This window comes from Sphaerodactylus townsendi, linkage group LG05, assembly GCF_021028975.2.
Source record: "Sphaerodactylus townsendi isolate TG3544 linkage group LG05, MPM_Stown_v2.3, whole genome shotgun sequence".
NCBI classification, from domain to species: Eukaryota; Metazoa; Chordata; class Lepidosauria; order Squamata; family Sphaerodactylidae; genus Sphaerodactylus; species Sphaerodactylus townsendi.
The window spans coordinates 99,960,329-99,985,547 of record NC_059429.1 but is presented as its reverse complement, the minus strand read 5'-3'; the positions used below and the strand labels follow the sequence as shown (position 1 = coordinate 99,985,547).

At 41.5% G+C, this 25,219-nt stretch overlaps 1 protein-coding gene across 2 annotated transcripts in view; it reads right to left on the bottom strand.

Moving 5' to 3' along the window:
* ARHGAP39 (Rho GTPase activating protein 39) overlaps window positions 1-23,744 on the bottom strand; it is a 102,866-nt gene extending 79,122 nt beyond the window's left edge. For both annotated transcript variants that reach the window (XM_048497990.1, XM_048497991.1), the window contains exon 1: window positions 23,618-23,744. In XM_048497990.1, the coding sequence (XP_048353947.1) occupies window positions 23,618-23,628 (11 nt within the window). In that variant the 5' untranslated portion in view covers window positions 23,629-23,744. The remainder of the gene's footprint in view (window positions 1-23,617) is intronic.
* Window positions 23,745-25,219: the final 1,475 nt, after the last annotated feature.

Sequence of the window (25,219 nt, the reverse complement as noted above, 5' to 3'; positions counted from 1 at the left end):
TTACAGAGGTCACTAGGTTGGCAAACCACAAGTTACTTGTAACTAAATAAACCATTTTTACCATTCTTCCAGACTCACAACCAACACTAAAATCCTACAAATATTTTCCTGAGAGTAAGCCCCAATGAATAAAATGGCATTTACTTTCAAGTAGACCTATGCTGAGTTGCTCCCTTATTTGCTCTAACAGAAAACTATAAGATTGATTGAGACATATAATATAAAACAGAGAACAGGTGAAAGCCAGTGTGCTATAGCTGCTATAACAGCACTGTAGGACTAGGGAGATCTGAGTTCAAATTTGTCTTCAGCCATGAAAAACACCCTGGACCAATTATGCATGCAGTTTAACATGCCTCACAGGGGCCGAATTCCCACTGAAAATTTAATCCAGATACAACCAAGTTTCAAAAGAATCAGCACCCTTTCATCCAGGTTCCAACATCCTCACTGCAGCATGTTTCTAGTGAAGACACCTAGACTTGTCCCTTGGGGGCGGGGGAGGTGCCTGTAGTCAGGGCTGCAATTGTTAAGCTAGCAGCACCACAATTTCAGAGTATCTTTAGGAAACCCTCCTGATGATACCACCCAGGTTTGGTGAAACTTGGTTCATGGGGGCCAAAGTTATGGACTCTCAAATGTGTAGTCCCCATCTCCTATTAGCTCCCATTGGAGTGGGTTTTTTTCTCCAAAAAGGTGCATATACAAACAGGTCCAGGAAAATCCCGTAATAAAGGGGGGCGGGGAGCGCCAGAAATGGGACTGATCTGTGTTCCACGGTTCAGCTGTGAGGAGATCTCGAGGAACCTGGATATTTCAAGTGACTATCCCAGGATTAATCACCAGTGAGGATATCACCAGGGAATAAAATGCAGGAATGAGAATTGTGTATAATGCCCTGAGTGCCCAAGAAAAATGACAGGAATAAAATTTGCTATATTGATTGACAGCTAAATAACAGAAGGTTCTAAGGAAAATGTAGGGAATATTGGTAGATCGCATGCAGACAGATCTTGACACTTGCATTGGGCTAGAAAAGGGTGTCCAAAAAGAAATTCAAAACTTCTGTTTTATATATATGTCTTATCTAATTCATTTGGAGTTATTAATTTGAATTTCTACGACTCAGGTTTGGATTAGAGAGGTGGGGCAGCAAGTCAACAGAAAAGTCACTGAGTCACTGCAACAGTCACTGAGGTCAGAAAAAAACACTCAAATTGCAGCAAATAAGACAACAGAGCAGGATTCCTCCATGGGGAAAGGGGCAGCAGGATTCTTCCAATTAAAGTAGATCAGCATTGATAAGCAAATATTTGAATTTCAATGTAGAATGCGAGCCAGGTGATTTGGGTTTCTTACAAACCCCTTTATTCTATAAACAATCCACAGAAACACAACTTTATCTTAAATATCATTGCACGCAGGTCCTGAAATATTAGGCACAGTATGATTATCTGTAGAAAACCTTGCTCCTGAAACTCAAACAAAATATTTCCATTTGGACAAACAGAAACATATATTTGCATGGCACTTTTCACATGTTAAAGGAAATGAAGGTTTTGGACTTTAAAGAGAAAAAATACAGCCAGAACATTTTTTTCTGAGGATAAAGAAGCAGCTCTCTATTGCAGAAGCTGCAACCCTTGGAGACACTCCTAGCCCTTTTAAACTGAGATGGCCTTCACTTGCTCCCTTGTGCAGAAAATCTTATGGGTCCCCTACTGTGCTTCCCTTCGTGTTAGCGTTACACACTCACCCGGAACCACAACCACTCTGGGGGAATTAAGGTCAGTATCAAGGGCTAACCTCTTCCTGCCTCCATAGCCTGGCTAGATTGGGAAACTGACACACTTGCCAATCAGGGGAAACAGAATGTGTGGTTTAGGAATTTTTAGCTGAATATTCTGCAAGTAAGCGCAAAGTGCCTCTAATAGGCAACCAGTAATCACAAAACAACCAGATCTTTTTCAGAACAAGGTGTAGACTTTATTTAAGGAAATGGTTACCGGTAACTTACTTTATTTGCAGTTCGCCTTTTTCCCCAGTAAATGCTTAAAGTAGTCTACATAATTCTCCTCTCTTGTAAGGGTCCTTACAACAACCCTCTGAGGGAGGTTAGATTAGGCTGAGAGTATATGATTGGCCCAAGATCATCCAACAAACTTCCATGGTAGAGTGAAGATTCAAATCTTGCAGACTCTAACACTCTAACCAGGCTCCCAGTCGGGTATAGGAACTGGCAGATACTTAGGTATAACAACATTGAAATGGTTGTGTTCAGATGGATGTATGGCTGGAGAGTTAAATAGGAATGTGCCAGAGAATAAAGAAATAATAGGAGAGAGGGGAACTTAAAAGGAGGAAAGAAGAGTTAAAGACTCAAGGAATTAAAAGTCGCAGTGGAGGGAATGAAGCATACACACTTTGGCTGGTGGAGCAGCAACAGTTTTTGGAACCAGCACAAAGGAATACCAAAAAAATAACTGTAAAGCCCAGGGATTCAGGGTGAGTCCAGAATGAGCCTCTGTGGACTTCCTGGCTATGACTAAGTTAAGGGTGGCTTCCCATAAGGGCAGTGAGAGGTGATTGCATCTAGACAGGGAAATATTCTGGGTGAACAAGAGGAGTGGCAGGGTGGAGGCTTCACCCATGCCTGAGGCAGACCAGTAAGAGCTGTTCAGACAAGGGCACTAAAAGTAATCAAGCTCACCTGGTGGCTTGATAGTAATTTGCATTTGCTGACAAATTATATTAATTGACTGAGGTGGGCGCCTGGCCTTGCGAGCCCCTGTGGTGAGAGATATGCATGCAGGCAGATCCTCAACAGCGAAGCAGGTCCCCATCCAAAGTTTTAACCACTCATTAGTCAGCCTGACTACAGAGAACTATGTCCTCACTTCCTCCAAATTTAACTAAGATGGAATTGGAGCAGACAGTCCTCTGAGGACTTTGGCAACACCATCACCTGTATTTCCAACGTGCTTATCTTGCCTTCTCCATAATGGGGAGCTGGAACACAAATCCATGTGGTAAGTGTTACAATATTTGTACCCAGTCTTTCCCCATGACTCAGGGCAGCTTACAAATAAAAAAATTAAAATGACACAAAACCCCAAATAAACCTGCCTTCCCTTTAAAAAAGTCTGCAGTCTAATTTACTGCTATTTATTTTCCACACCTGCTAGTAATCACTCAAGCTTAACTGTTTAACAGATCTGATTTAACCACTTAACGGACCTCTTGAATTCACCCTCCCTTTTCTTTCCATTTCTCTCCATGACTCGTTTTGAACAAGGCTATCCCAGAAGGAATGTCTGTTAGCAGGCCTATTAGCATTGTCTGCACTTAACTGATTGCTAAGCACTGCTAGCTTGAGGCCTGAGTTTGAAATAGTAGTGGATTAACAAAACAAAAACTTTCATTTTTTTCCAAAGGTGGCTCATCTCACCATCCACAACATTCTCACATAAAGCTTTTAACAAACATGTCATTTTTCCCAGTTGACAAAGCCTCAAAACTTCATACATGGGGACAAACACGTTTTCCTATTGACATCATGATATTTCAAGCTGATTTCCGCTCACTGCCATCATGCTAACTTGGGGCTGCATGCCAAACTGGGGGGGAGGGGGGGAGAGGGAGAGATGAAGCATCCTCAGAATGAACCCTGTGCTTGAAACACATTGAAACTATGATATGACATATCAAATAATATAGCCAAGCAGCAGTGAAAAATTCTTATGGATTTATAAACTCCATCCCATTGCTTTTACACAGCTAAAATTTTATAATGCAAAATTATTATATCGGATAGTATAAGAATACACACCCAAGACTGCAACCAAGATGAGTTATTCCATTTAATACCTTGACTGCTATAGCCCTGGCAACCCAGATCTGAGGTTATTTTTGTCCTAGAAGGGGTCATGCTCCTCCTTACGGATCATACTCACAGCTTGGGAACATTTCTGGGCCTGACACTATTTCTACAATGCAGTCCTACCCAGAGTTACTGCAGTCTAAAGCCATTGATTTCAATGGGTTTAGACTGGAGAAACCTGGAACACAATTGCATTGCAGGGTGTCTTAGTGAGGAATACTTTTTAACAAGCTTCAGGCATACACCAGCTACTCCCTTTCCTAGCCATATTTGAACATTCTCTACTAACTTTTTAACCACTAATATAATACACTGTTATGCAAAGCAGCTCATAAAGAAAGGCTGGTTCAGAATACAGCAATCTTTTTGTCAGGTGCCAGCCACAAAGGTCATATTATACCTATTCCCAAGAAACTTTATTACCAATTTGTCTCTGAATTAAATTCAAGGTGATGGTATTAACCTTTAAAACTGAAACAGGTTGGCAGCAGCCTGTGTAAGAGCGTTCCTTCTCCCACTTATTCCCATATGGTTGAGATCTAAAGAAAACATATTGCATTGAGAGGCTCCACAATCTACAATTAACATCTGCCAGAAACAGAATTTTTTCAGTGGTGGAATTCCATTCCCAAGGCAATTTACCAAGTTTACTTCTGTTGCAATTTTTTGGGAAATTTGGTAAGACCTTTCTGTTCTACCTCAATCGCTCCTTTTCAACTCCAAACAAATTGCAATTGTTTTCATTTTATATAATGTTCTGTTATGTTTTAATTGTCTGCCATTTTGAGAGCCTGGCAAAAAAGCAGTATATAAATCTAATGTATTTGTGCGAGCACTAAACTAGAGCTCTCTTATATTTTGGATTTGTAGCTCATTGGATATTGCCTATCGCTGTAATAGATCTAGTTAGTTCTTCTGTAGTCATTGAAAAAGACAGTATTTTACTCTCAGATTAATTTGATACAGAAAGCATATGTTATCTTGATTCACAAAAGCTGAAACCCTCCCCTCCCTTGCATGCCACCCCCCCTCCCTCCCCTTGCATGCTTCCCCTCACTCCCCCCTTCCCTTGCATGCCTCCCCTCCCTCCCCTTCCCTTGCATGCTTCCCCTCCCTCCTCCCTTCCTTTGCATGCCTCCCCTCCCTCTCCCTCCGCTCGGGTGGGTGGGCCATGTCCAGATGCCGGGCCCCCTCCCTCCCCTCCCTTGCATGCCATCCCTCCCTCCCTCCCCTCCCTTGCATGCCATCCCTCCCTCCCTCCCCTTCCCTTGCATGCTTCCCCTCCCTCCCCCCTTCCCTTGTATGCCTCCCCTCCCTCTCCCTCCGCTAGGGTGGGTGGGCCATGTCCAGATGCTGGGCCACCTCCCTCCCCTCCCTTGCATGCCACCCCCCTCCCTCCCCTTGCATGCTTCCCCTCCCTCCTCCCTTCCTTTGCATGCCTCCCCTCCCTCTCCCTCCGCTCGGGTGGGTGGGCCATGTCCAGATGCTGGGCCCCCTCCCTCTCCTCCCTTGCATGCCATCCCTCCCTCCCTCCCCTTCCCTTGCATGCTTCCCCTCCCTCCTCCCTTCCTTTGCATGCCTCCCCCCCTCTCCCTGGGTGGGCCATGTCCAGATGCCGGCCCCTCCCTCCCCTCCCTTGCATGCCAGCCCTCACCACCTCCCCTCCCTCCCTCCCCTTCAGCCCCTGACATTACCAGTCAATCAGCTTGTGTACCTCCCAGGTGTCCGACCAATCCTCCCAAGCATCCCGCCCAACCACCCAGGCACACCGCACAACATCCCAGGAGCCCAATTGGCCATGCTGGTAGGGGCTGATGGGAATTGTAGTTCCTGAACATCTGGAGAGCCGCAGGTTCCCTACCCCTGATCAAGACAATGGCTGGTGAACACCACCCAGACACAGGATGTCTCTAGGCAGGAAGAAATCAAATTGATTAAAATGCCAGGCAACTACTAAGGAGACGCCCTTTACAGTGCCACGAGACTCTTCATAATTTTGGTTGCAGTTACCCTTCTGGAATTTAGTTTTGCAGAACAGATAATTTATTTACTTCCATATGTTAATTTGTATGCTGCCTTTCTGTCTCATAGAGGCACTTAAAGTAGCTAAGAATTAAAAAACAGAGCACACAATTAGGTGACTATTAAAACGTCATTGACAAAAATCTTAAGGTCTTTGGTCAAAGCAAATGTTCTGCCAAAAGCCATAAACCAGTCTTACAACAGAATTCTATGGCTCTCTTCACTCTTTTTCTACTTTTTTTGGCATTTTGACCATGGCATTCTAGGATCATGTTCAATTTTCTGAATTAGTCTTATCTGCCATTGTGAAATATCTGGCAAGAGAGGGGAGAAATTCCTGCTGCCACCTGCCCAGTATTCCTTGATGCCTGATCAGGCCATTATATTTTATGATGCAAACATTATTTCTTTTTGTTCCACTACTGTGGGACACATATTCAACATTTTACCCACCAGCATTTCCTAGACACACTCCTTGTCATAGCCTTAGTACACATGTGTATTGATAAACTGCAATTGTGAACTTTTACTGATATGCATGACGAAGCGATCTTTGTTGGCAAGTCTGTCCCAAAGGTAACAAGATTATGTTCCTAGAACAGACCATTACTCCTAATTGCATCACCATCTAACCTCATCAAACTAATAGCATTAGTTATCTGTTTCTCTGGAGTGCAAACAAACTCCATACAAACAAGCACACAAAACCTCCACCCTGATTTACAAAAAAGGCTTTTAAACTGTACTTCTCATTGAAGAGAAAAACATTGGTCGGGTTATTCTGTAAATTTGAGCTACATAATGATGGTAAAATTATTTCAAACTGAACGATCACGTGCCTTCATTTCCCTGGGTTTAGATGCGGCATGAGTTCCATAGGACTAACAGCCAGGAATATAAAGACAAATCTGTGCGGCTGATCAAGAAAGGTGGCTTTATGCAAGAGTCCCATGAGTGTCCGGTGGCATCTAGCTGCTTGTTCTTATGTTTCACTGTTTTGTGGTTTTCCCTTGACAATGTGAGAAACAGAAGTCTGAAGCTGACAAAGCACCTTTATATGTGCTTTATACTTATAACCCATACTTCTACCAGTCAGGGCCTACATGGTAGCTGAAAGGAGCAGAGTTTGGATGGAGGGTTTTCCCCCAATTTTTAATCTGTCCAGACAAGACCAGGGTGATAGTGGGACAGTCAAAAGTTTTTAGAAGATGACTGGCAAAAACCACCTGGAGGAACTGCAAAGATATACTGTGCTCTGAGGAAACAGGTGCTGCTTTAGTTGAATTGCGTGGCTTCTGAGCCTTCCATCTTCCCGTCTGCCCAATCTGTACTTTTTTTTAAAGATTGGTCTAAATTCTTCCTTATGAGTTGTTCCTATCCATTTCTTCTTGATACTGCCATAAGGGTAAAGGAACTCACCAGTTCTGCCAAGGGAAATAGCCAAATCAGCCTTGATTCGCATCTTTTTTGAACATCTGACAAAGCACAATAAACTCAAATTTTCAGCTCCACACTCTCACTTGGAGCATACATCTACTTACAAGATGCAAAAATCCACTCCAATGCAAAAGCCTTTCACTGCAACTTCAATTTTACTAATCTGTATTTAGGGATATACATGTTGCAACTTTGAAGCTAGCTTATCAAAACCTCCACTTTCATTGTGCTACCAAGCATGGAATGTAAAATTAAAAAGAATCCTGAAAATAGTAGTTTGTGTATGTAGATATAAGACTTGTAAATTAGCATGTTTCTCATCACTATAGTTGAAGAGCAATACCTGAAGTGTAGTTTCAGAAGACGGCCATGTTGATGTACAGAAGAACAGCTAGATTTGAATCCAGTAGCACCTTAAAAACTAACAAGATTTTGGGGCCATAAGCTTTCACAATCAAAAACCTTTATTAGGCATAAAAACCATCATGTATCAAAATTACAATAGAAAGAACACTATTGCACATCATATAAAACACGCATTAAAATGTGGCTACAGATTCAGACATTTCGATATTAGAGTTGTTCAATAACTTAGTCATTTTTGTTTTATCTGAGAGAATTGCAAACCCTGTCAGTAATAGAACAGCCAAATCAGCTCTGACGTTGTTATATTTTGGGCATTAGAGTAAGATGTGAGAAAGTGAATCAGCTATACGAGGGCAAAACTGGCAACGTCGCTCAGTAAGTGGAATATTTAAAAAGCGACCTTGAAGCATAGCTGAAGGAAAAGAATTGCATCTTGCTCTAGTCATGACCCATCTGAGAGTATGGTTAACAAGTTGTTCCAAGTAGATAACAGGGCAAGATTTCTGGGGGATAATCCCAAAGTATAATAGGGAGCAAGAGCTTTGGGCTTTGCTCAGAAGAAATTGATATTCCTGGTCAAATAGTCTGATTTTTGAGATGGTAATAAATCTCCGTAGTGGTGAGCATATGTAGGGACTCCCAAGAGAAACCCAGGGAAATAATTTCTGCTTCAATATGGAGCCACCATTTCAAGAGCTGGAGCTCCCACATTTCTAGCTGGGATAAACTATTTGGGTCCATACAAAAACAGAGACGCAACCAGAACTTATAATGTTGTACACCACCCAGAGCCCTACGGGGGTGGAGCAATTAATAAATCCAAATAATAAACAAACAAACAAACAAACTTACTTAAAGGTTACAGCCCAAGCCCTGGTCTCTAACAGATGTTGCCCTGATTCTGAGCAGAGAACACCATAGGGAACACAGCGCAGGGTGCCAAAAATCCATAAGCTTTCAAGAGCCACCTTCATCAAATATCTTTATCAGATATAAAGAGTAGGGCAATCCACCAATTAAAGATTTTTATCCAATAAATCCCTCATTGTAGTTGTTTATGTCAGATCGTAAGACTGTGATTGCTCATTCCCCAAACTCTCAGACTCACTGATTAATATTTGCACTCACAAATCAATCAAAGAAACTTTGATTGAATAATCTGTTGATTTAAACTGGTTAAAACTGCTAAAAAATGTAATTCGGTGAAAACATAATATGCTCAACAGCATAATCTCTTAAGAGAGTTACATGTTTCTAAACCATGAGTTTGGAAGGGTGTAACTTTCTGTAGGATTGCACTGCTCTGCTTATTGTCAAGTCAGTGATACATTCAGTTTAATATACTGTGGCTCTGATTACACCACAGAAGAGTAACAAGGTCTGGCAGCATGAGTTCTCTTAATATGCCACTTTTAAAATCTAATTAAACAGAAGCCCATTGGAACCTCAAAGACTAACAAAATTTATTCCATCAAAGGCATGCATGAGTCAGAGCTCACTTAATCAGATGCATGAACTGTATCAGTCACAAGCAACAGAAGGGCAAGAATATGCACAAGTTACAAAGACAGGCCAGTTTGAAACAATAACCATCCAAAAAGAAATCAGAATTGATGAAGACCATTTTTATACCCTTTCCCACCAAAAGATCTAAGTGCGGTCAATAGTGCTTCAATGGAAGAGAGAGAGTATTGTGCTTCCACAGTAGAAAATAGTCACTTGGTGTTTGGGGCAGGGGGAGGGGGCTTGGGACTGTTGGTGCCGGGTCTGACTTTGTGTTTGGGGCACCGGGAGAGTTGGGGGGGAGGGATGGAAGGGGCTTGGGAGGGCTGGTGCTGGGCCCAGCAGGGCAGTGGACCACTCGCCACTGCTGCCCTGTCAGGCCTGGTTTGCCATTTGGGGTGGGGGGAGGGTTGGAGTGGGTTTGAGAAGGCTGGTACTGGGCCCAGCTTAGTGTTTGGGGCACAGGAAGGGTTGAATGGGGAGGAAGTGGCAGAGGATGAAATCACAATTCTACTTATATGTTTCGGTGGGACAGAGTAAACTGTTGAAGATGGACTGAGCAGAACTAACATTAAATCAGATCTAACCAAGGAAGGTGTGGTGTGAAAAATGATAAACAGATAACATCTGAAAAGAATGGATCATACTGAGCTACCAGCAACTGTATGGTACAATGCAATCATTTAAAGAGTTACACCCTTTCAAAGCAGTAACTTTAATGGGCTAAGTTTATTGCACTTATTGTGAACGAGAACATCTACATACTGGGGGAGGGGATCTGAATCTCTTGTTAAATCCTAACTCAGTACTTTTGCAGTGGATTCTCCCTTTAAAGTAATTTTACTGGAGAATGGTGACTTTTACATCAGCAAAAGCGTATGTTGGGACACTGATATTTTCCCACTGGTATCTGAATAATGACCACTTTTTTCTTTCTATCCTGCTTGTCCAATACTGTTTATACCTTTCAACTAGATTTTCACATTCTGCACAAAAGATTCTCACATTCTACATAAATTGTAATACAAGGAAAACATGCAACTGTATAATATTTTCAAGTTCTTCCAGCTACAAGATCAGAGTTCTATAATGGCAGGGTATGGCAGACGGTTGTTGCTGCAGAATTCTACAGCCCCTGCCTCTTAGCTCTATGCAAGGTTTTGTTGTTTTGAAAATGGAAACTTTGACTTCACACTCTGTTTTATGGGAAAGTTATGATGGGAAACAGAACTCAAGAGAAAGAAAGCCAGCTTCCTTCAAAAACCATATTCCAGTCAACGGCTTTTTAAAATAAATAAGTCACTCTGAATTAGTTCTTTCAGGAATTTCTCTCTGTTGTAGTGTGAAGCCCCAAGTGGCACTCCTTTCCAGACTATGTCTCTGAATCCAAGTTGTAGTAAGTCTGAAAAAGATAGCATCTTGCAGGAAAGTTTCTCAAAGGAACTATTTGAAACCATTAAATGTTGAAAAGACTCTGGTAAGCATGCCAAATGCCAGAAAGTGGGCCCAAACTAAACTTAAAAACAAGGGTCTGCTGTCATTACACAATCAGTTCTCAGCACATAGAAAGGGCAGACTTTAAAGAAGGAAAGCTGTTGCCTGTAAAATCAACTTACCATATATATCCATGCCCAAATATTCTGTCATGCTCAGAAGCCAAGATGTTTCAGCAATGTATTCCAGTAGAAATATAATATTTTGTCCCTTCTGTCTCAATATACGGGCATGTGGTTCTAAGGAGATGGGTGGAATTATTGTTCAGCATTACTGTTGATATACTCTAGGAATCAGGAAGCTTCTTCCAGATGTTCAGGAATTACAATTCCCATCAAGCCTCTGTCAGCATGGGCGAATTTCGGCCATGCTGGCATAGGGGCTGGGATGGGAATTGTAGTTCCTGAACATCTGGAGAGCCGAGAGGTTCACTACCCCTGCTCTAGGGTTGGTGTCCAACTCATGGCGCTTCTTAGATAAAATCATAGATCTCACGATTCCCATCAGCCCCTGCCAGCATTAGGGGCAGATGGGAATCGTAGTCCATGAACATCTGGGGTGCCAGAGTTGGACACCCCTGCTCTAGAGGAATTATCCCAAACTACAGAATAAAGCAGGACTGGATAATACAGAACAAAGCAGGACTGGATCAACTCAAGGAGGAGAAAGAATTCTAGGATACAGTTCAAGCATAGAGAGCTATGCTTTTTAAATCCCAAGATCCCCCACTTTCTCTGTGAAAGTTCACAGATATGTGTTGATTTTTATATAAGAGATATGTAGCTATACCTATTGATTCTCAGTGGGGAAGGTCTTCGTAGCTTGTTTTCAACAGTAGTTGACTCCTACAAATACATCCTACATAAGACTTTTTCCTAGATAAAAAGCAGCTTTTCCACAGTTATCTTCAGCTCTATTCTTGCCCAGAAAGTCAGAACAAGAAAAGTTTCCATATGAAAGCTTAATGACAATTACAATTAGCTAATTAAAAACTTTGTAGAGTTCACAGTAAACTTGCATGAATACAGATGAAACCAGATCTTCATGTTTACCCTCATTTTAATTTATACTGTAAAGGATAACATTATAGGCCATTTGAGCTCAGACTGCCTAGAGGGATTTCCATGTAGACTCTATGTTGCAAGATTGTGCCAGCAAGCCAACAAAGACTTAGATTAAGTGAAGCTAAAGAATAATAAGCACTTGAAAGGCTAAAGCATTCTTTTGATAGCTAATTGCAACTCAGGGCCAAAACAGAGTATGGGGTCCGCTAGGTGATACACAGAAAAAGGATGTGTCAGCGGCAGAGGAGCATTAAAATAACTTTTTGTATTCATTTTTGAAATCTGCAATTACATTTCAGTGAGAATATTTTTAGCTCAAGTTGATTCATTTTCCACCAATTTCAATTATTTTGGAAGTCCTCCATATATTTAGTTACTCACTGCATAAAGAATCCCACTACATAAAGAATCTCAAATGCTATTTATCCAAAACAAAGGCCTTTTCTGCACAAGTTGTTTAAAATGAATCTTGTGATGAAATGCTACGTTGTTTTTCTGTTAATTCCTCACGTTTTTGCCTCTGTTTCCGGAAATATTTTCCCTTCATTTTCCCTCTTTTGTTTTCCCATGCACTTTTACCACAATTTTTTTCTACCTGTTTCTGAGCCAACTTGCCTTTAGCATATGACCATGTTGAAATGGTCTTTATTCCTCCACCGCACCAAACACCTGGCCTTAATCTGTGCCCAGGTACAGCCATTCTCTCCTCCTCCTCCCCCCAGTCCTCCATTATCAAAAGGAATTTAAACTTTTTATCTCTTTATCATCTCAAACTAGCAATGTAACCTTAAGGCAGAGACAAGAAGCAGGAGTAGATTGACTTTGTCAATTTCACACACAGCTTGCAGTGTTAAAGTTCAGGCACAGGTACAAGAAAGCAGAGGTGATTAGATTAGCTTTGTCAATTTCAGACAGAGCTTTCAATACTGACCTTCAGGCACAGGTACAAAGAAGCAAAAGCTATTGGATCAGCTTTGATAATTTAATATCAAACAAGCAATGCATCTTTAAGAAGATATACTGCTTCCATAGAAGTGAAATTGACAAGGGACTGCCGCAGTAATGATTGTGTATTACTGCTGCTCTAATGTGGCCAAAAAAATTGGGGATGGAGGGTACATGTTTTTGTTTCTTTAGATAATGGTGCCTGCTCTAGTAAGGGGTGGGGTGGGGTTGGCTTCCATTTTGTGTGGTAAATTGTAGAAATGGAAGTTGAGGCATTTTTGGTCAAACGCAACTGTGTTGTAACACTAGAGCCCTGCACTAAAGGAAAAAAGGGGGGAGGATTGTTCTGTTGACAGATGACATCCCACCACCATTAGGAACAATACTTTTGTGGCAGTAGTGTGTGCAATAAATGCAACTGAAGAAACAAGGGCCGGGGAGGAGTCATGGTGGGAAATGGAGATGTGTGGAATGATTTCACAAAAATGTTTCCAAGACACTAGATTTCACCACTGGGAAAATCTGTGGTAAGCTGTGCATGCAGAAAAGGCCAAACACAAAATGAACTGTTCAGATCCATATCCCTGAGTGAGAAGGGCCAAGGCTAAAAGATCCAATCTGGGCTGCCAGATCCAATAAACACCAGGGGTTTTGTACCTTTAATAATGATAGAGAAAGAATTGAAGGGAGCAGATTCCTTTAGGATGAGTTTGCAATAGCAAGAGAAGCCACCTTATAAATCTCTCCATAGTTTCAAAGTATATCTTTTGCAGTTGATTTTATGAGCTTATGAGTTCCCAATATTGTTTCTCATACTGCACATCAGCAAGTTGTCATGTTCCTTTTCAGAAAGGAAAAAGGAAAGACTTTGGAAAAGGTTAGTAGATGCCAGCCACATCACTGTTTTTATTACTTTCTCTAGTTATCTTTACACAGATGCTTTTCCATAAGGCATCCACATTCACCCACCTTAACTGTACATATATTAGATGTAGCACGCTACTTCCCATCCCTGCCAGCTGCATTGATTCTTTTTGAATAAGTGATCTGTTCCAGTGGTTACATTCCAATCATAAGCATCATCCCACCAAATCTCACATATTTATTTTAGTTATTATCCGTCCTTCTTCCCAGTGGGTACCCAAAGTGATTCTCCTCCCCTCCATTTTATCCTCACAACAACCCTGTGAAGGAGGTTAGGCTACGTGACTTGTTCAAGGTCACTCAGAAGAGTAGAGCCTGTGTCTCTCAGATTCTAGTCCATAGGTGTCAAACTTGCAACCCTCCAGATGTTATGGACTACAGTTCCATGATGCTGGCAGGGGATGATGGGAACTGTAGTTCATAACATCTGAAGGGCTGTGAGTTTGACACCTGTGTTCTAGTCCAACAGTTTAACCACCACACTTCACTGGCTCATTTCACCTTCTTGTAATATGTATTCCATACTCTGAGTATTAGTATAGACCTAGAAAATACATGAATAACATACCCTCACGGTTGTGCCTGGCAGCATCATTCATTCCCACATGGTTGCACAAGAAGGGATAAAGATGAAGCATTCCATCTTTGTCTGTCTCATCCCAGATCCATGCACCAAGGAAACAGTACACATTATAAGCCAAGAGTTTTGGACAGCATACAGTTGCAGTTGTACGTCTCAGGATGAAGTCACTAACTACGATTACCCATCATTTCCTGCAGATGGTAAATTAATCATCTCTGTTCTTGAAAGGCTTTGTTCTTTTGCACAAAGGATTGCCTGTTGTAGGTGTCCTCTATCATGATACGCATAGATTCTTCTTGGTTTCTTAGTCTGGCTGCCTCAGAATGCCTTTTGATCTTCCTGCTCTTGATGGTCAATCTCTTCCATGCAGTTTCATACCCCATACTGGGGTCTCCTCTTCATTCTTGACAGTCTCTGCCTGCTTTTGCTCTCACAGCAGTGCCCTTGTGTCCTGTTCAAGAGCGTAGAAACTTGCTCCTCAAGTCCTCTTACCTAACCTCTTACCGAGCAACCAGTTTGCACTTTCTGCAGGTGTAGCCTTGATGCCTTCAGGCAAAAAATTAAACACAGAATATACCTTACAGATAATTATTGGAGTCCTCACTTTCGATTTTACCTCTCATTGATGTTCAAACATCTGTCTCTACTGCAAGAATGGACCTTTACTTCTCTGTCCATTTCCTTGAAGGTGCCTGAAGCTCCCATGATGTGAATTTTCCAGAAAAATATTTTTTCTTAGAAAATTACTCTATGCCTTAAATATATTATGATTTGATTTAGAATATTTTGACTTAATCTATTTCAACAGAATTTAACTCTGTTCCATAGAGGTCATTGGAGCACCTCATCACTTGTGGTACTTGTTAGTTCCATGTCAGATTGGAGATTACAATACCCCTTCAACCATATCAGAGGAAGCATATACAGCAGACTTTTAGCACTGGTTTTAATTAAACTTGCACAGCCAATCCAGTGACTTCAAAGTCCAACTGTTTTAATTGGATTTGTGCATTTGTAGTTTTATTTCACGTACCTCTCTAATGTTTGAAAATTAATTTAAAATATGTGTACTCTCTCAAACAATTCCTGGAGATAATTGCCTGAGAAAAAATAATTACAAGTTTGAAACTGAGAGCCTTACCTACTTTTATACTGGCAATTCATAAATTGTTATTAATGTTAAGAAACAAATTTTCATTGCTAAAAAAAATCCAGCTTATATTCTGATGTCTTTAAACAATTTTTAACTAGAAGCAAAGGCATTTGAAGCTGCAGTTAATAAATAAAGGAATACAGTCTAGTGCAGGTGTCTGCAACCTGCGGCTCCGGAGCCGCATGCAGCTCTTTCAGCCTTATACTGCAACTCCACATGGCCTGGAGATCGGAGGGTAGCGTGGGCGTGTCCCTCCAGCCTTCCAGAGCAGCGCTGGAAGGAAAGGTGAGTTGAGGGGCTGAACCAGAGGTGTCTCTGTGCGTGAGGGTGCCGTTTTTTGCGTCCCCTCCACTCACCTCTCCTTCCAGCGCTGCTCTAGATGGCTGTAGTGACACGCCCACACTACCCTCCGACCCCAGGAGGTCGGAGGGTAGCGTGGGTGTGTCCCTCCAGAGAAGCCGCCATCCCCCCTCTGCCCCATGGAGCAGGTGACTGCCTGCTTCGTTGGACAAAGGGGTTTTTCCTGCCTGGCACCGCTGCCTCCCGCAGCGCGAGAGGCGGCAGCACCAGGCAGGCCGCAGCCACCATCCCCTTCTACCCCACGGAGCAGGCAGCTGCCTGCTCCGTGGAACAGAGGGGGTTTCCCTGCCTGACGCCACTGCCTCCCGCAGTGCGAGAGGCGGCGGCACTGGGCAAGCCGCAGACGCCATCCCCCCTGTGCCCCACAGCACAGGCGACTGCCTGCTCCATTGGGAAGAGTGAGTTTCCCTGCCCAGCGCCTTCACCTCCCAGCGCTGGAAGGAAAGGGGAGTGGAGGGGCCAAACCGGAGGCAGCTCTGTAGATCTTTGGGGCTGTGGAAAACGGGTCCAAATGGCTCTTTGGGTGGTAAAGGTTGCTGACCCCTGGTCTAGTGCCATAGCTCCTTCGCCCTGTTTGTGAACTCAGTTTCAGAGGTTGGTCTTCAGTAGAACAACTAGACATGAGTCCAGTAGCAACATAGAGATCAACACGGTTTTCAGCATATAAGCTTTTGAGAGTCAAAGTGTCACATCTGACAGAGGAATCTTTCACTCTCAAAAGCTCATACCCTGAAAATCTTACATGCTGCAGCCATGGCAGGTTTTTGTAGACCCATGGTGGTTGGAACTATAAGGAATTTAAATTCATGCAATCCTTCTTGTTTTAGCCGGCCTCTTCTCCTTTACTGTATAACTGCCTGCTGCTGCTATCCACAAAAAAAGGTAGGAGGGACTGGTGGCAGTTACTGGGCAGATTAGAAGCAAAAGATCTCCTACTATGGTGACTTGTTGGTCCCTGGCCACTGGTATACAGTCATGATATATGAACTGTTTGTTGAAGCAGCGGTTACTCTGAGTAGACCACCTTGTAGGATGCAATGTAGACAAGAACTGACAGACACACAGTCACCAGTGTAGTTCTATATATTGCTATCAACTAACAAAGTGCTTTGCCAGACCACAGGTGTTTTCAGGCACACATCACTCTGCTGTCTGAGCTATCTATATACATTTGTGGCACCAATCATGTGCCCTCACCTTTTCAGGTTTGCACAGGGTACATGCTGTGCACTCGGTACTAATCTGCACATAGCACCTGTTAGAAGGAGGGTCCAGCTGTCATTTAGATTTTGCTCATCTAAACATTTACACATGTTCTGACACCCCTTCCAAAATCGGTATGACAGTATGTACATTATTTACAACATTGACAGACACCACATTTAGCTGTTCACACAGGAGATGATATTTCTCTTTTGAAGTAGGTTTAGTTAATGCATCAGCCACATTTAGTTTTGAATCAACATATTTCAGTTTGGTGAACCCACTCTGTACCAGTTCACGTACATGTTCATATTTAACACCTATATACTTTGTCCTGGCTTTCAAGTTTTCAGTCTCAGCTAAATGGATGGCTGTTTGCGAATCTTCTAGTAGTGGAATGGGTTGTTGTACATTTTCACCCAGTTCTGTCAACAACGCTTTCAGCCACAGTAACTCCTTACTGTTAGAAGGAGGGTCCAGCTGTCATTTAGATTTTGCTCATCTAAACATTTACACATGTTCTGACACTGTTGTGCTGCTAAATGACAGATGAAAATTCTTTCTTATAAAGGAAAGCATCTTTTCCTAAAATGAACTATTTTCCAAGAATAAGCAACCAACTGTATATCATATTATTCCATATAGTCAAAAACTGTTAAATATGTATGAAACTTACACTCTCTCAAATTGTACAAAGACCCTATTGAGAGTTAAGTTAATATGTGGTTATAATTCTGGCAACAAACTAGTGTCTAACTAGTCAGTATTATGTAAATAAATTATTTAAATCAATCCACCTGATTTTTCCTTACACCGTGAGTCTCATGTTATACCTACAAAGAATAAGGGAAGGAGGGAAGCATTCAGTCTCTTTATCTCTAGTAATCTGTGGTTGCAATCCTAAAAACACCTTCCTAAAGTAAATCCGAGTGAATAAAATGGGATATACATCCAAGTAGTTCTGCTTACCATCTGCATCGCCTTCAGCAGAATTCTTAAACATATTAAAATACATTTAGATGACTCCCACTAGCCAAAATGCTTAACCAAACATACAAGCCATGTACATTCAAATACCAAAAAAGAATCCGAAACCTGTCAATCTTTATTGCATTTCTACACTATTCTTCCACTTGAACATTCAGAGTGATAAATGAAATATTAAGACAATGAATTTTAAAATTACAATGTATTAGAAATCACAACTATCATAAAACCCTAGCTAGCATCCAAGCTAATATAAATAAGAACCTAAAGAAATAAAAGGATTACAGTCTCAGTATCTATACTTGGAAATAGGTGTACCAACAGTATTGGGGGGGGGGGGAGTTCTGCCCATTTAACATAGGTTTATTGGTTATTATTTACCAAGTTACGTTGTTTACTTCCAAACCACAAAGAAGCCTTTCCTGCCCAGGTTGTTGGCAACTCTTCTTGGAAGTAGATGCTAATTAATTCTATGAAATGTGCTGGTAAAATTGTAGTTAGAACTGCAGGCTTCCAACAGTTTAAGCTAACAATTTACAAATGTTTAAATGACAGTATTTCACGGGATATTTATGACTAAGTACTGACTTCAAAAGTACCATGAACCAACCCATAATATTATTTTGATTTCTGTTGTTGGAAAAGCCTGTTTTAAAATAAACAGCACCAAATGCCTTTTGAAAACTAGCATATAGCCTTCAAAAATGTACATAGTTCAAATATGTAAATAGTTCATCCGAAGTCTTCAGCCTGTAATACTGTTTTCCCTGCTGAGCTCAAGTTGTTCAGAAAGCTTTACCAAAGACTCCATTTGTTCCCTTTGTTGAGCAAGAGACTCTAATCCTCCAATTTGCTGATCTGCACAGGTGCACAGGCTGTAGGCTCCACATGGCAGCATACAGACCGGATTAACAAATGGACAATGTTTATAACAACATGTAGGGACTACTGAAAACAGACAGATTAGGCTTTAGGACACAGCATGTGTAAGGGTAGACTTGTGCAATGACTCCGAAACGCATACAGCTGTCTTATCTACTTGTCTCAGAATCGGAACAATGGAAGCGGCTTGCTCTTTTAACAATTTTTAAGCATTTCGAATGTATTACTTTGAACTAAGCAAGGCCTCTTTCAGTTTCAAAGGGCTGAAATATTGATCCATGTGTGAATTGACTATGCCTCAAACCTTGTAGCACCAAGCTGTACAAAGTCCTCTGGATCCAACAATTTGCAGGTTAAAACTGGTCTTTTAAATAGCAGCAACCTCTATATTATAAAACACCTCTGGCATCCTTTAGTTATTCATTAGATTATCTATTTTCAGAATTGGGTATGCTTACTCTAAATCCAAAAACCATGAAAACAATTCAAAGAGAAACCTCTCATTTTTCCATATTTTAGATATCTACTGCTACATCAGATAGTACCATTTTCAAATTACCTGGTTCAAAGAATAGGAATCCATTTCCTTTAAAAATCCAGTTTGCAAAAATGAACTAGGTTAGAAGACCAGTTATAAATATAAATGATAGTTAATGACAATTGTTGGGTTTGAGTGTGGGATAACCAGTACAGATATAAATGTGTTCTTTTTACCAGTATGAAGCAGGAAAAGACCCCAGTGCTTTCAGAACTTTATTTCTGTGTCCATTCTAGTGACTTTCTCTTTATTGATATCTGAGATTTGTTTTTGTTTTTTTGGCAGGACAGATTAGAACAAAAGGTTGAAGTGACTGTGTGGATAAAGGAAAACAGCATCAACATTACAATGTTTTACATGTTTACTATTTGCATAATGATTAGTGAGCATAATTTGCTATTCCCACACTGGAAACTCCCATGATATAGAAGTGATAAGACTTCCTGTTTCAAAATTACAAGGCTGCTTCCAAGGTAAAATAAGTAAGAGGTTTGAAACGACTCTTCAATTTGCTTCAAAGATTATTTACTTCCAATTTACTTATTTAAAATATATATGTATTTATTATTTTTAGTTTTTATATCCCTCCCCTCTCAGGTAAACATTCGGCTCTCTTATCTTCCCGAACTATATAATTTCAACTGCAGCAAATTTAATACGGGCAAACCACTGGAACGTTTAATTTGAGTATACCGGTTTAATCTTTACCAATAAGAAAAAGAGTTAAAATTAGGAAAAAAGGAAATGAGAAAACTTCTCTGTCAACATCAAGAGAAACCTAGTGAAATCCTGTTCCCATGGGGTGATTTGTATTCATCTGGGCAGTAATAATTACACTGTCTATTAACATATAGACATGTAGTTTTCAAAAGAGATACTGCAACCAAGAAATCAGAAGAGATTGGGACTGGAAAGGGCAGTCATGAAGGAACAAGAAAAGTGTTGTTTGACATTAAAATTAAGGTAATTCATAATGTGATATTCCCCATTAAAATGTATAGGTATAAAAATTAAACAATGAAGAAAGTTGAAAGGAAGAAAAACTGATATATTTGAAATGTGGTGGTGGATGAGTTTTACAGAGATCATGGACTGACAAGAAAAATTCTCCCTAGAAGCCAAAATGACTAAACTGAGGCTGTCATACACTGGTCACATCATGAAAAGACAAGGCTCACTGGAGAAGATGACAATATTTGGAAAAACTGAAGGCAGTAGGGAAACCCTGCCATGACATGGACTGATGTAAGAAAGGAAGTCATAGCCTTCTATCTGCAACACCTGAGCAAAACTACTGATGACAGGACATTTTGGAGGCCATTAATGCATAGGGTCACCTCAAGTCAGAAGCAGCTTGACAGCATATAATTGATATGATAAAGCTAGGAAAACTACTATCATGATCTCTGGAATAAAATGATTCTCTTTAAATAGTTTAAAACTAAACAGTTGTGTCTTTTGAATGTAAGAACTATGGATAAATGCAGTGTTGATTAATTCCTCCGTTCGATTTACACAATTTTCAAGCAAATTGTTCTATTGCAGTATGTTTTGTCTATTGCAGTATGTTTGTTTTTGCTATCACGTCACATGGCAACCATGTAGGGTTTTCAAGGTAACAGATGTTCGGAGATGGTTTGTCATTGCCTGCCTCCATGTCTTAACCCTGATATTCCTTGCAGATACTGAAGTGTATATTATATTACGGTAATTTTTGCTTTGTTAGAGAGATCTGTACCTGGGAGTAGGTATCAATATAAACAAAGGGAAGTGAAAGTCACAAAAGACCATAATTCAAGAAGATTCTTTGAACATAAGCAATCTGGATCAAATATGCTTAGAGCAGGATTCAGGATACAACTAGATGAGATCCATAACAATAGAATCATAGAGTTGGAAGAGACCCCAAGGGCCATCAAGTCTAAGCCCCTGCAATGCAGGAACTCACAATCAAAGCACTCCTGACAAATGGTCATCCAGCCTCTCTTCAAAAACCTCCAGGTAACCTAACAATTTTATTTAAAAGCACTCAGGCCTGGTTCCATATAACACAATACGCAATGGGACTGAAGCACAGGAAGAGGCGTGTTTAATATTTCCCCCTACAAACTCTTGCTCCCCTGCCCCCACCATGCTACTGTTAGCTGCTAAAAGGAAAAATAAAGGTTCCATATAAGAGTTAAGAGCATTTTTTGGGGGGGGGCAATTTGGGAAATGGGGTAAAAGGATTTAACAAGGATTCTTTGCTGTTAGATTGAAATATTGTTATCAAATGTTATATTTCATAATGGCTTGCTGAATGATTGATTGAATAGTTACATCAGTATTTGTGATCCTAGTGAGCAAGCGGATAATAAATGAAAATAATAAATAAACCCCCTTTGCCCAACAGGTGGAGCCACAGTCCAATTCTGGGTGCCTCACAGATGCTTTTAAAGTAAAGCACTGAGAATCCTAATCACAGTTTGCACCTCATATAATTATGCTCCAAGACTGAAATTACTTAGAAAGTAAGCCAAATTGAAGTTAGTCAGACTTGCTTCTAAGTTAGCATGAATCAAGCTGCATGTCTGTCCTAACAGGAAAGAATGTATCCACCAGGCTGCGAGCCAAAGATCTGCAAATAACTAGTTCTGTGTAACCAAAGGGCAATTTCTCAAAATACAGACCTACCCATGTCAAGCTGCACATAACTTTTTAGACTGAAGGGACTTTGAGTTTGCTGTATGATCTGTTCTTCAAAGAAAAGTGTCAAATTAAAAAAAGTTAACAATCCTATAGGGCATACCCAATCCCTTGAGCACACCTGAGGCAGTTTTTTAAAAAAATCCCAGCTCTAAGTTATTAGTTCATCATACATATTTAAAGCTGCTCTATTTTAAGAAAATAAAGGCACAAATGAGGTTCTTCGAAGCATTTTATATGATAGAAAATAGGTCAAAGAAATATATTTCATTCATTGTTCTGCTGGTGTGGATATACAAGTTATATATGAAAAGCAAAAAACAAAGCTTAAAATGGAGCACACTCTCATCTCATTCATAGATATCAAATTACATATTTTGCATTATTCTCTGGTATCAACATATAAAGACTGCCCACACAAAAGAAAAGAAAAGTGTCTGACAAGTCAAAGGGAACAGCCTACTCACCGGATCAGTTAGCTCAAGTATTGCACCCACACAAGGATCCCACTTTAGAAAAGAACACAAAAGATCCTATCCTGGTTGATCTGTGGAATGGCTTTCCACTGCTGATGGGGTTTTTTTAAGGCACTTATCAGTCCCTGATAACTAGGGTTTAGCAATACAGCTAAAGAACAAGTAAGCAACCCAGTCCACTACTTATACTATGTTTCAGTTTAGATGAGAACCCTGTATGCAGAACATAAAATTGTGGAAAATGGATGTCCCAAGGAAAAATAAATGGCTGGAAAAATGACAACTCCCCAAAATGACATTAATCATGGGCACAGCTGTGCTCCCAAGTTAACACCCTACACGAGTTCTTAAAGTGTTCCCTCAATATCACAATGCAGATCGGTTATCCTTTAATCACCCTGTCCTATTCATAACCAAGATAGTTGCTAACTACCGTAAAGGTGGATTCCCCGCCCTCTTTCAGGCATGAAGCAGTCCATCTACTTCGGGTTGGTAGTTGCCAGTAGGGTGCCAAGGTGCCAGCCATTATTTGCAGCAGGCAAAAAGGTGTGAGGTTTAAATATAGCACACACATTCAACTGCAATACTATACCAATCACACTGGAGCATTCATATAATATAATATACACAGGTTAACCACGCACACGTACTACCTAAAACCGTTCACACGATCGCCGGTCCAAAGATACCTTCCTGCAATCACGATATGGGACCGAACGATGAAGGACATCGACAGTTTATGGGGAGGCTGGGAGGGGACCAAGTTCCATCTCCGCCGCTGGCGCACAAACCCGCTCCTTAAGCACGACCCCCATTATCTTTTCCCCTCCCGTCTTTTGTCCCCGTCTCGATTTTAAGGCAATCCCCTTCTACGGACGATTAGGAGAAACTCATGAGCAGATCTATTCCCGTTCAGGACCCGAAAAGTTTCCCTGTACTTTTCTTTTCTCCTCCTCCAGGCGCGAATCCTCCAGCGCGGAATGGCGGCTGAGGCGTCTCGCTGCTTCCCCTCCTGCCGGGGGCCCAACCCTGCGCTCCACCCAGCTGCTCAACAGGTAGGAAGACGGGGAAGGCCCCCCCTAAAGTTACGGACTGGATCGGACGACCGCACTCACCTTTCCGCCATGTCCCTACTCGGACCGCGCCGCCCGAGCTCTTCCCCTAATGCTCCGCAGGCTGAGGGAAAGCTGTTGCTCCGGAGAGCCGCAGGATCAGGATGTGAAACCCGATGCCGCCTGCCTCTGCGGCCTCTCCCGCCTTCGGGTGGAGCGAGCCAGGCCGGGACCCGCTCTCCAGTCCCTCTGGTGGGGGAAACCAGCTCGGGCCTGGAAGCAGAGTCTGCTGCAATGAAAGCGAGTTGGAGATTAGGAGTTGGCCCGCGTCCCTGGCAGTTTAGTATGAGGCATGCGGTGGATGATTGGAAAAGCGGGGGTGGGGGTGTGTGTTTGATATTATTGCTCTGTAAAATTAAAATGTCATCAAGATGCACAGCGACAGTTGTTAGTGAACCAAAATTGGTGATAGCTGGTTAAAACTTGTAATGGCTGGAAAATGCATTGTCTTTGTTGTTTTAAGACTTGGGAAAGAATCACATTTCTTTTTTCTTTCTTTCTTTTTTTCCAAGATCTTTTGATGAATTCTAATTCAGTCCTTTTAGGCAGAAGTCTCCCTTTGAAGAATGGTGAGTTTCAGGCCAGCCGCTACCTGACTGCTGTGGTCGAAAGCAAATAAATTGAATCTAAACCCAGACAGAAGTCAGGCTGGGAACGTGGATGTGTTGAAGGATCTTGTGCTTCCCACTTCTAATAGGGTTCAACTAGCATTTGTTGACTCGTAAGGTTTCCAGCTTCCAGGTTGGGCCTAAAGAGCTTCTGAAATTACAGCTGCCTGATCTCTATACTACAGAGATCAGTTTATCTGGAGAAAATTCTTTGGAGAGTGGGCTGAGGGCTCTATGGCATTAACCTCTCTGGGTCCCCAATTAGGGAGAAAAGTGGGATATAAGTATACAAATAAGCATTATACACTTCTGATGTCCCTCACCTTCCCAAACCCAGCTTCCTCTGCCCAAATCCCCAAGAACTTCCATAAGAGCCTTGAGGTTCTACTGCAGGGGTCTTCAAACTATGGCCTTCCAGATGTTCATAGACTACAATTCCCATGAGCCCTAACACTTGGCCATGCTGGCAGGAGCTGATGGGAATTGTAGTCCATGAACATCTGGAGGGCCATAGTTTGAAGACCCCTGTTCTACTGGATCCAGCATTACTGCTGGAGAAGCAAGTGAATGCAACTGCAAAAAAACACTTTCTTCCAACACAGTGTAGCCTGCAAGATAACCCCCTACCTTTTCTTGGATGATCTGGCAACCAAATCCATGCCATGGTAACATCAAGACTAGACTATTGTAATGCACTCTGCACAGCTCTCTGCACAAAGTCATTTTGGAAATTCCAGTTCACAATGCTGCAGCTGGGTTATTCCTGGGAACTAGGTGGAACATGCATACAGCTCCCATTCTGCACACACTCCATTGGTTACCCATCAATTATCAGGCTGAATTCAAGGTATTGACTTGCATAAACTAGGCTATTCATTGCTCCCTATGCTCCACGATGACAACTTCATTTATTCTAGAAGGCTTTCAGCAGGTACTGCTGTGCAAATGGGCAAAATTAATAGCCAACTGTGTTGGTGCATTTTCTGTTGTGGCCATA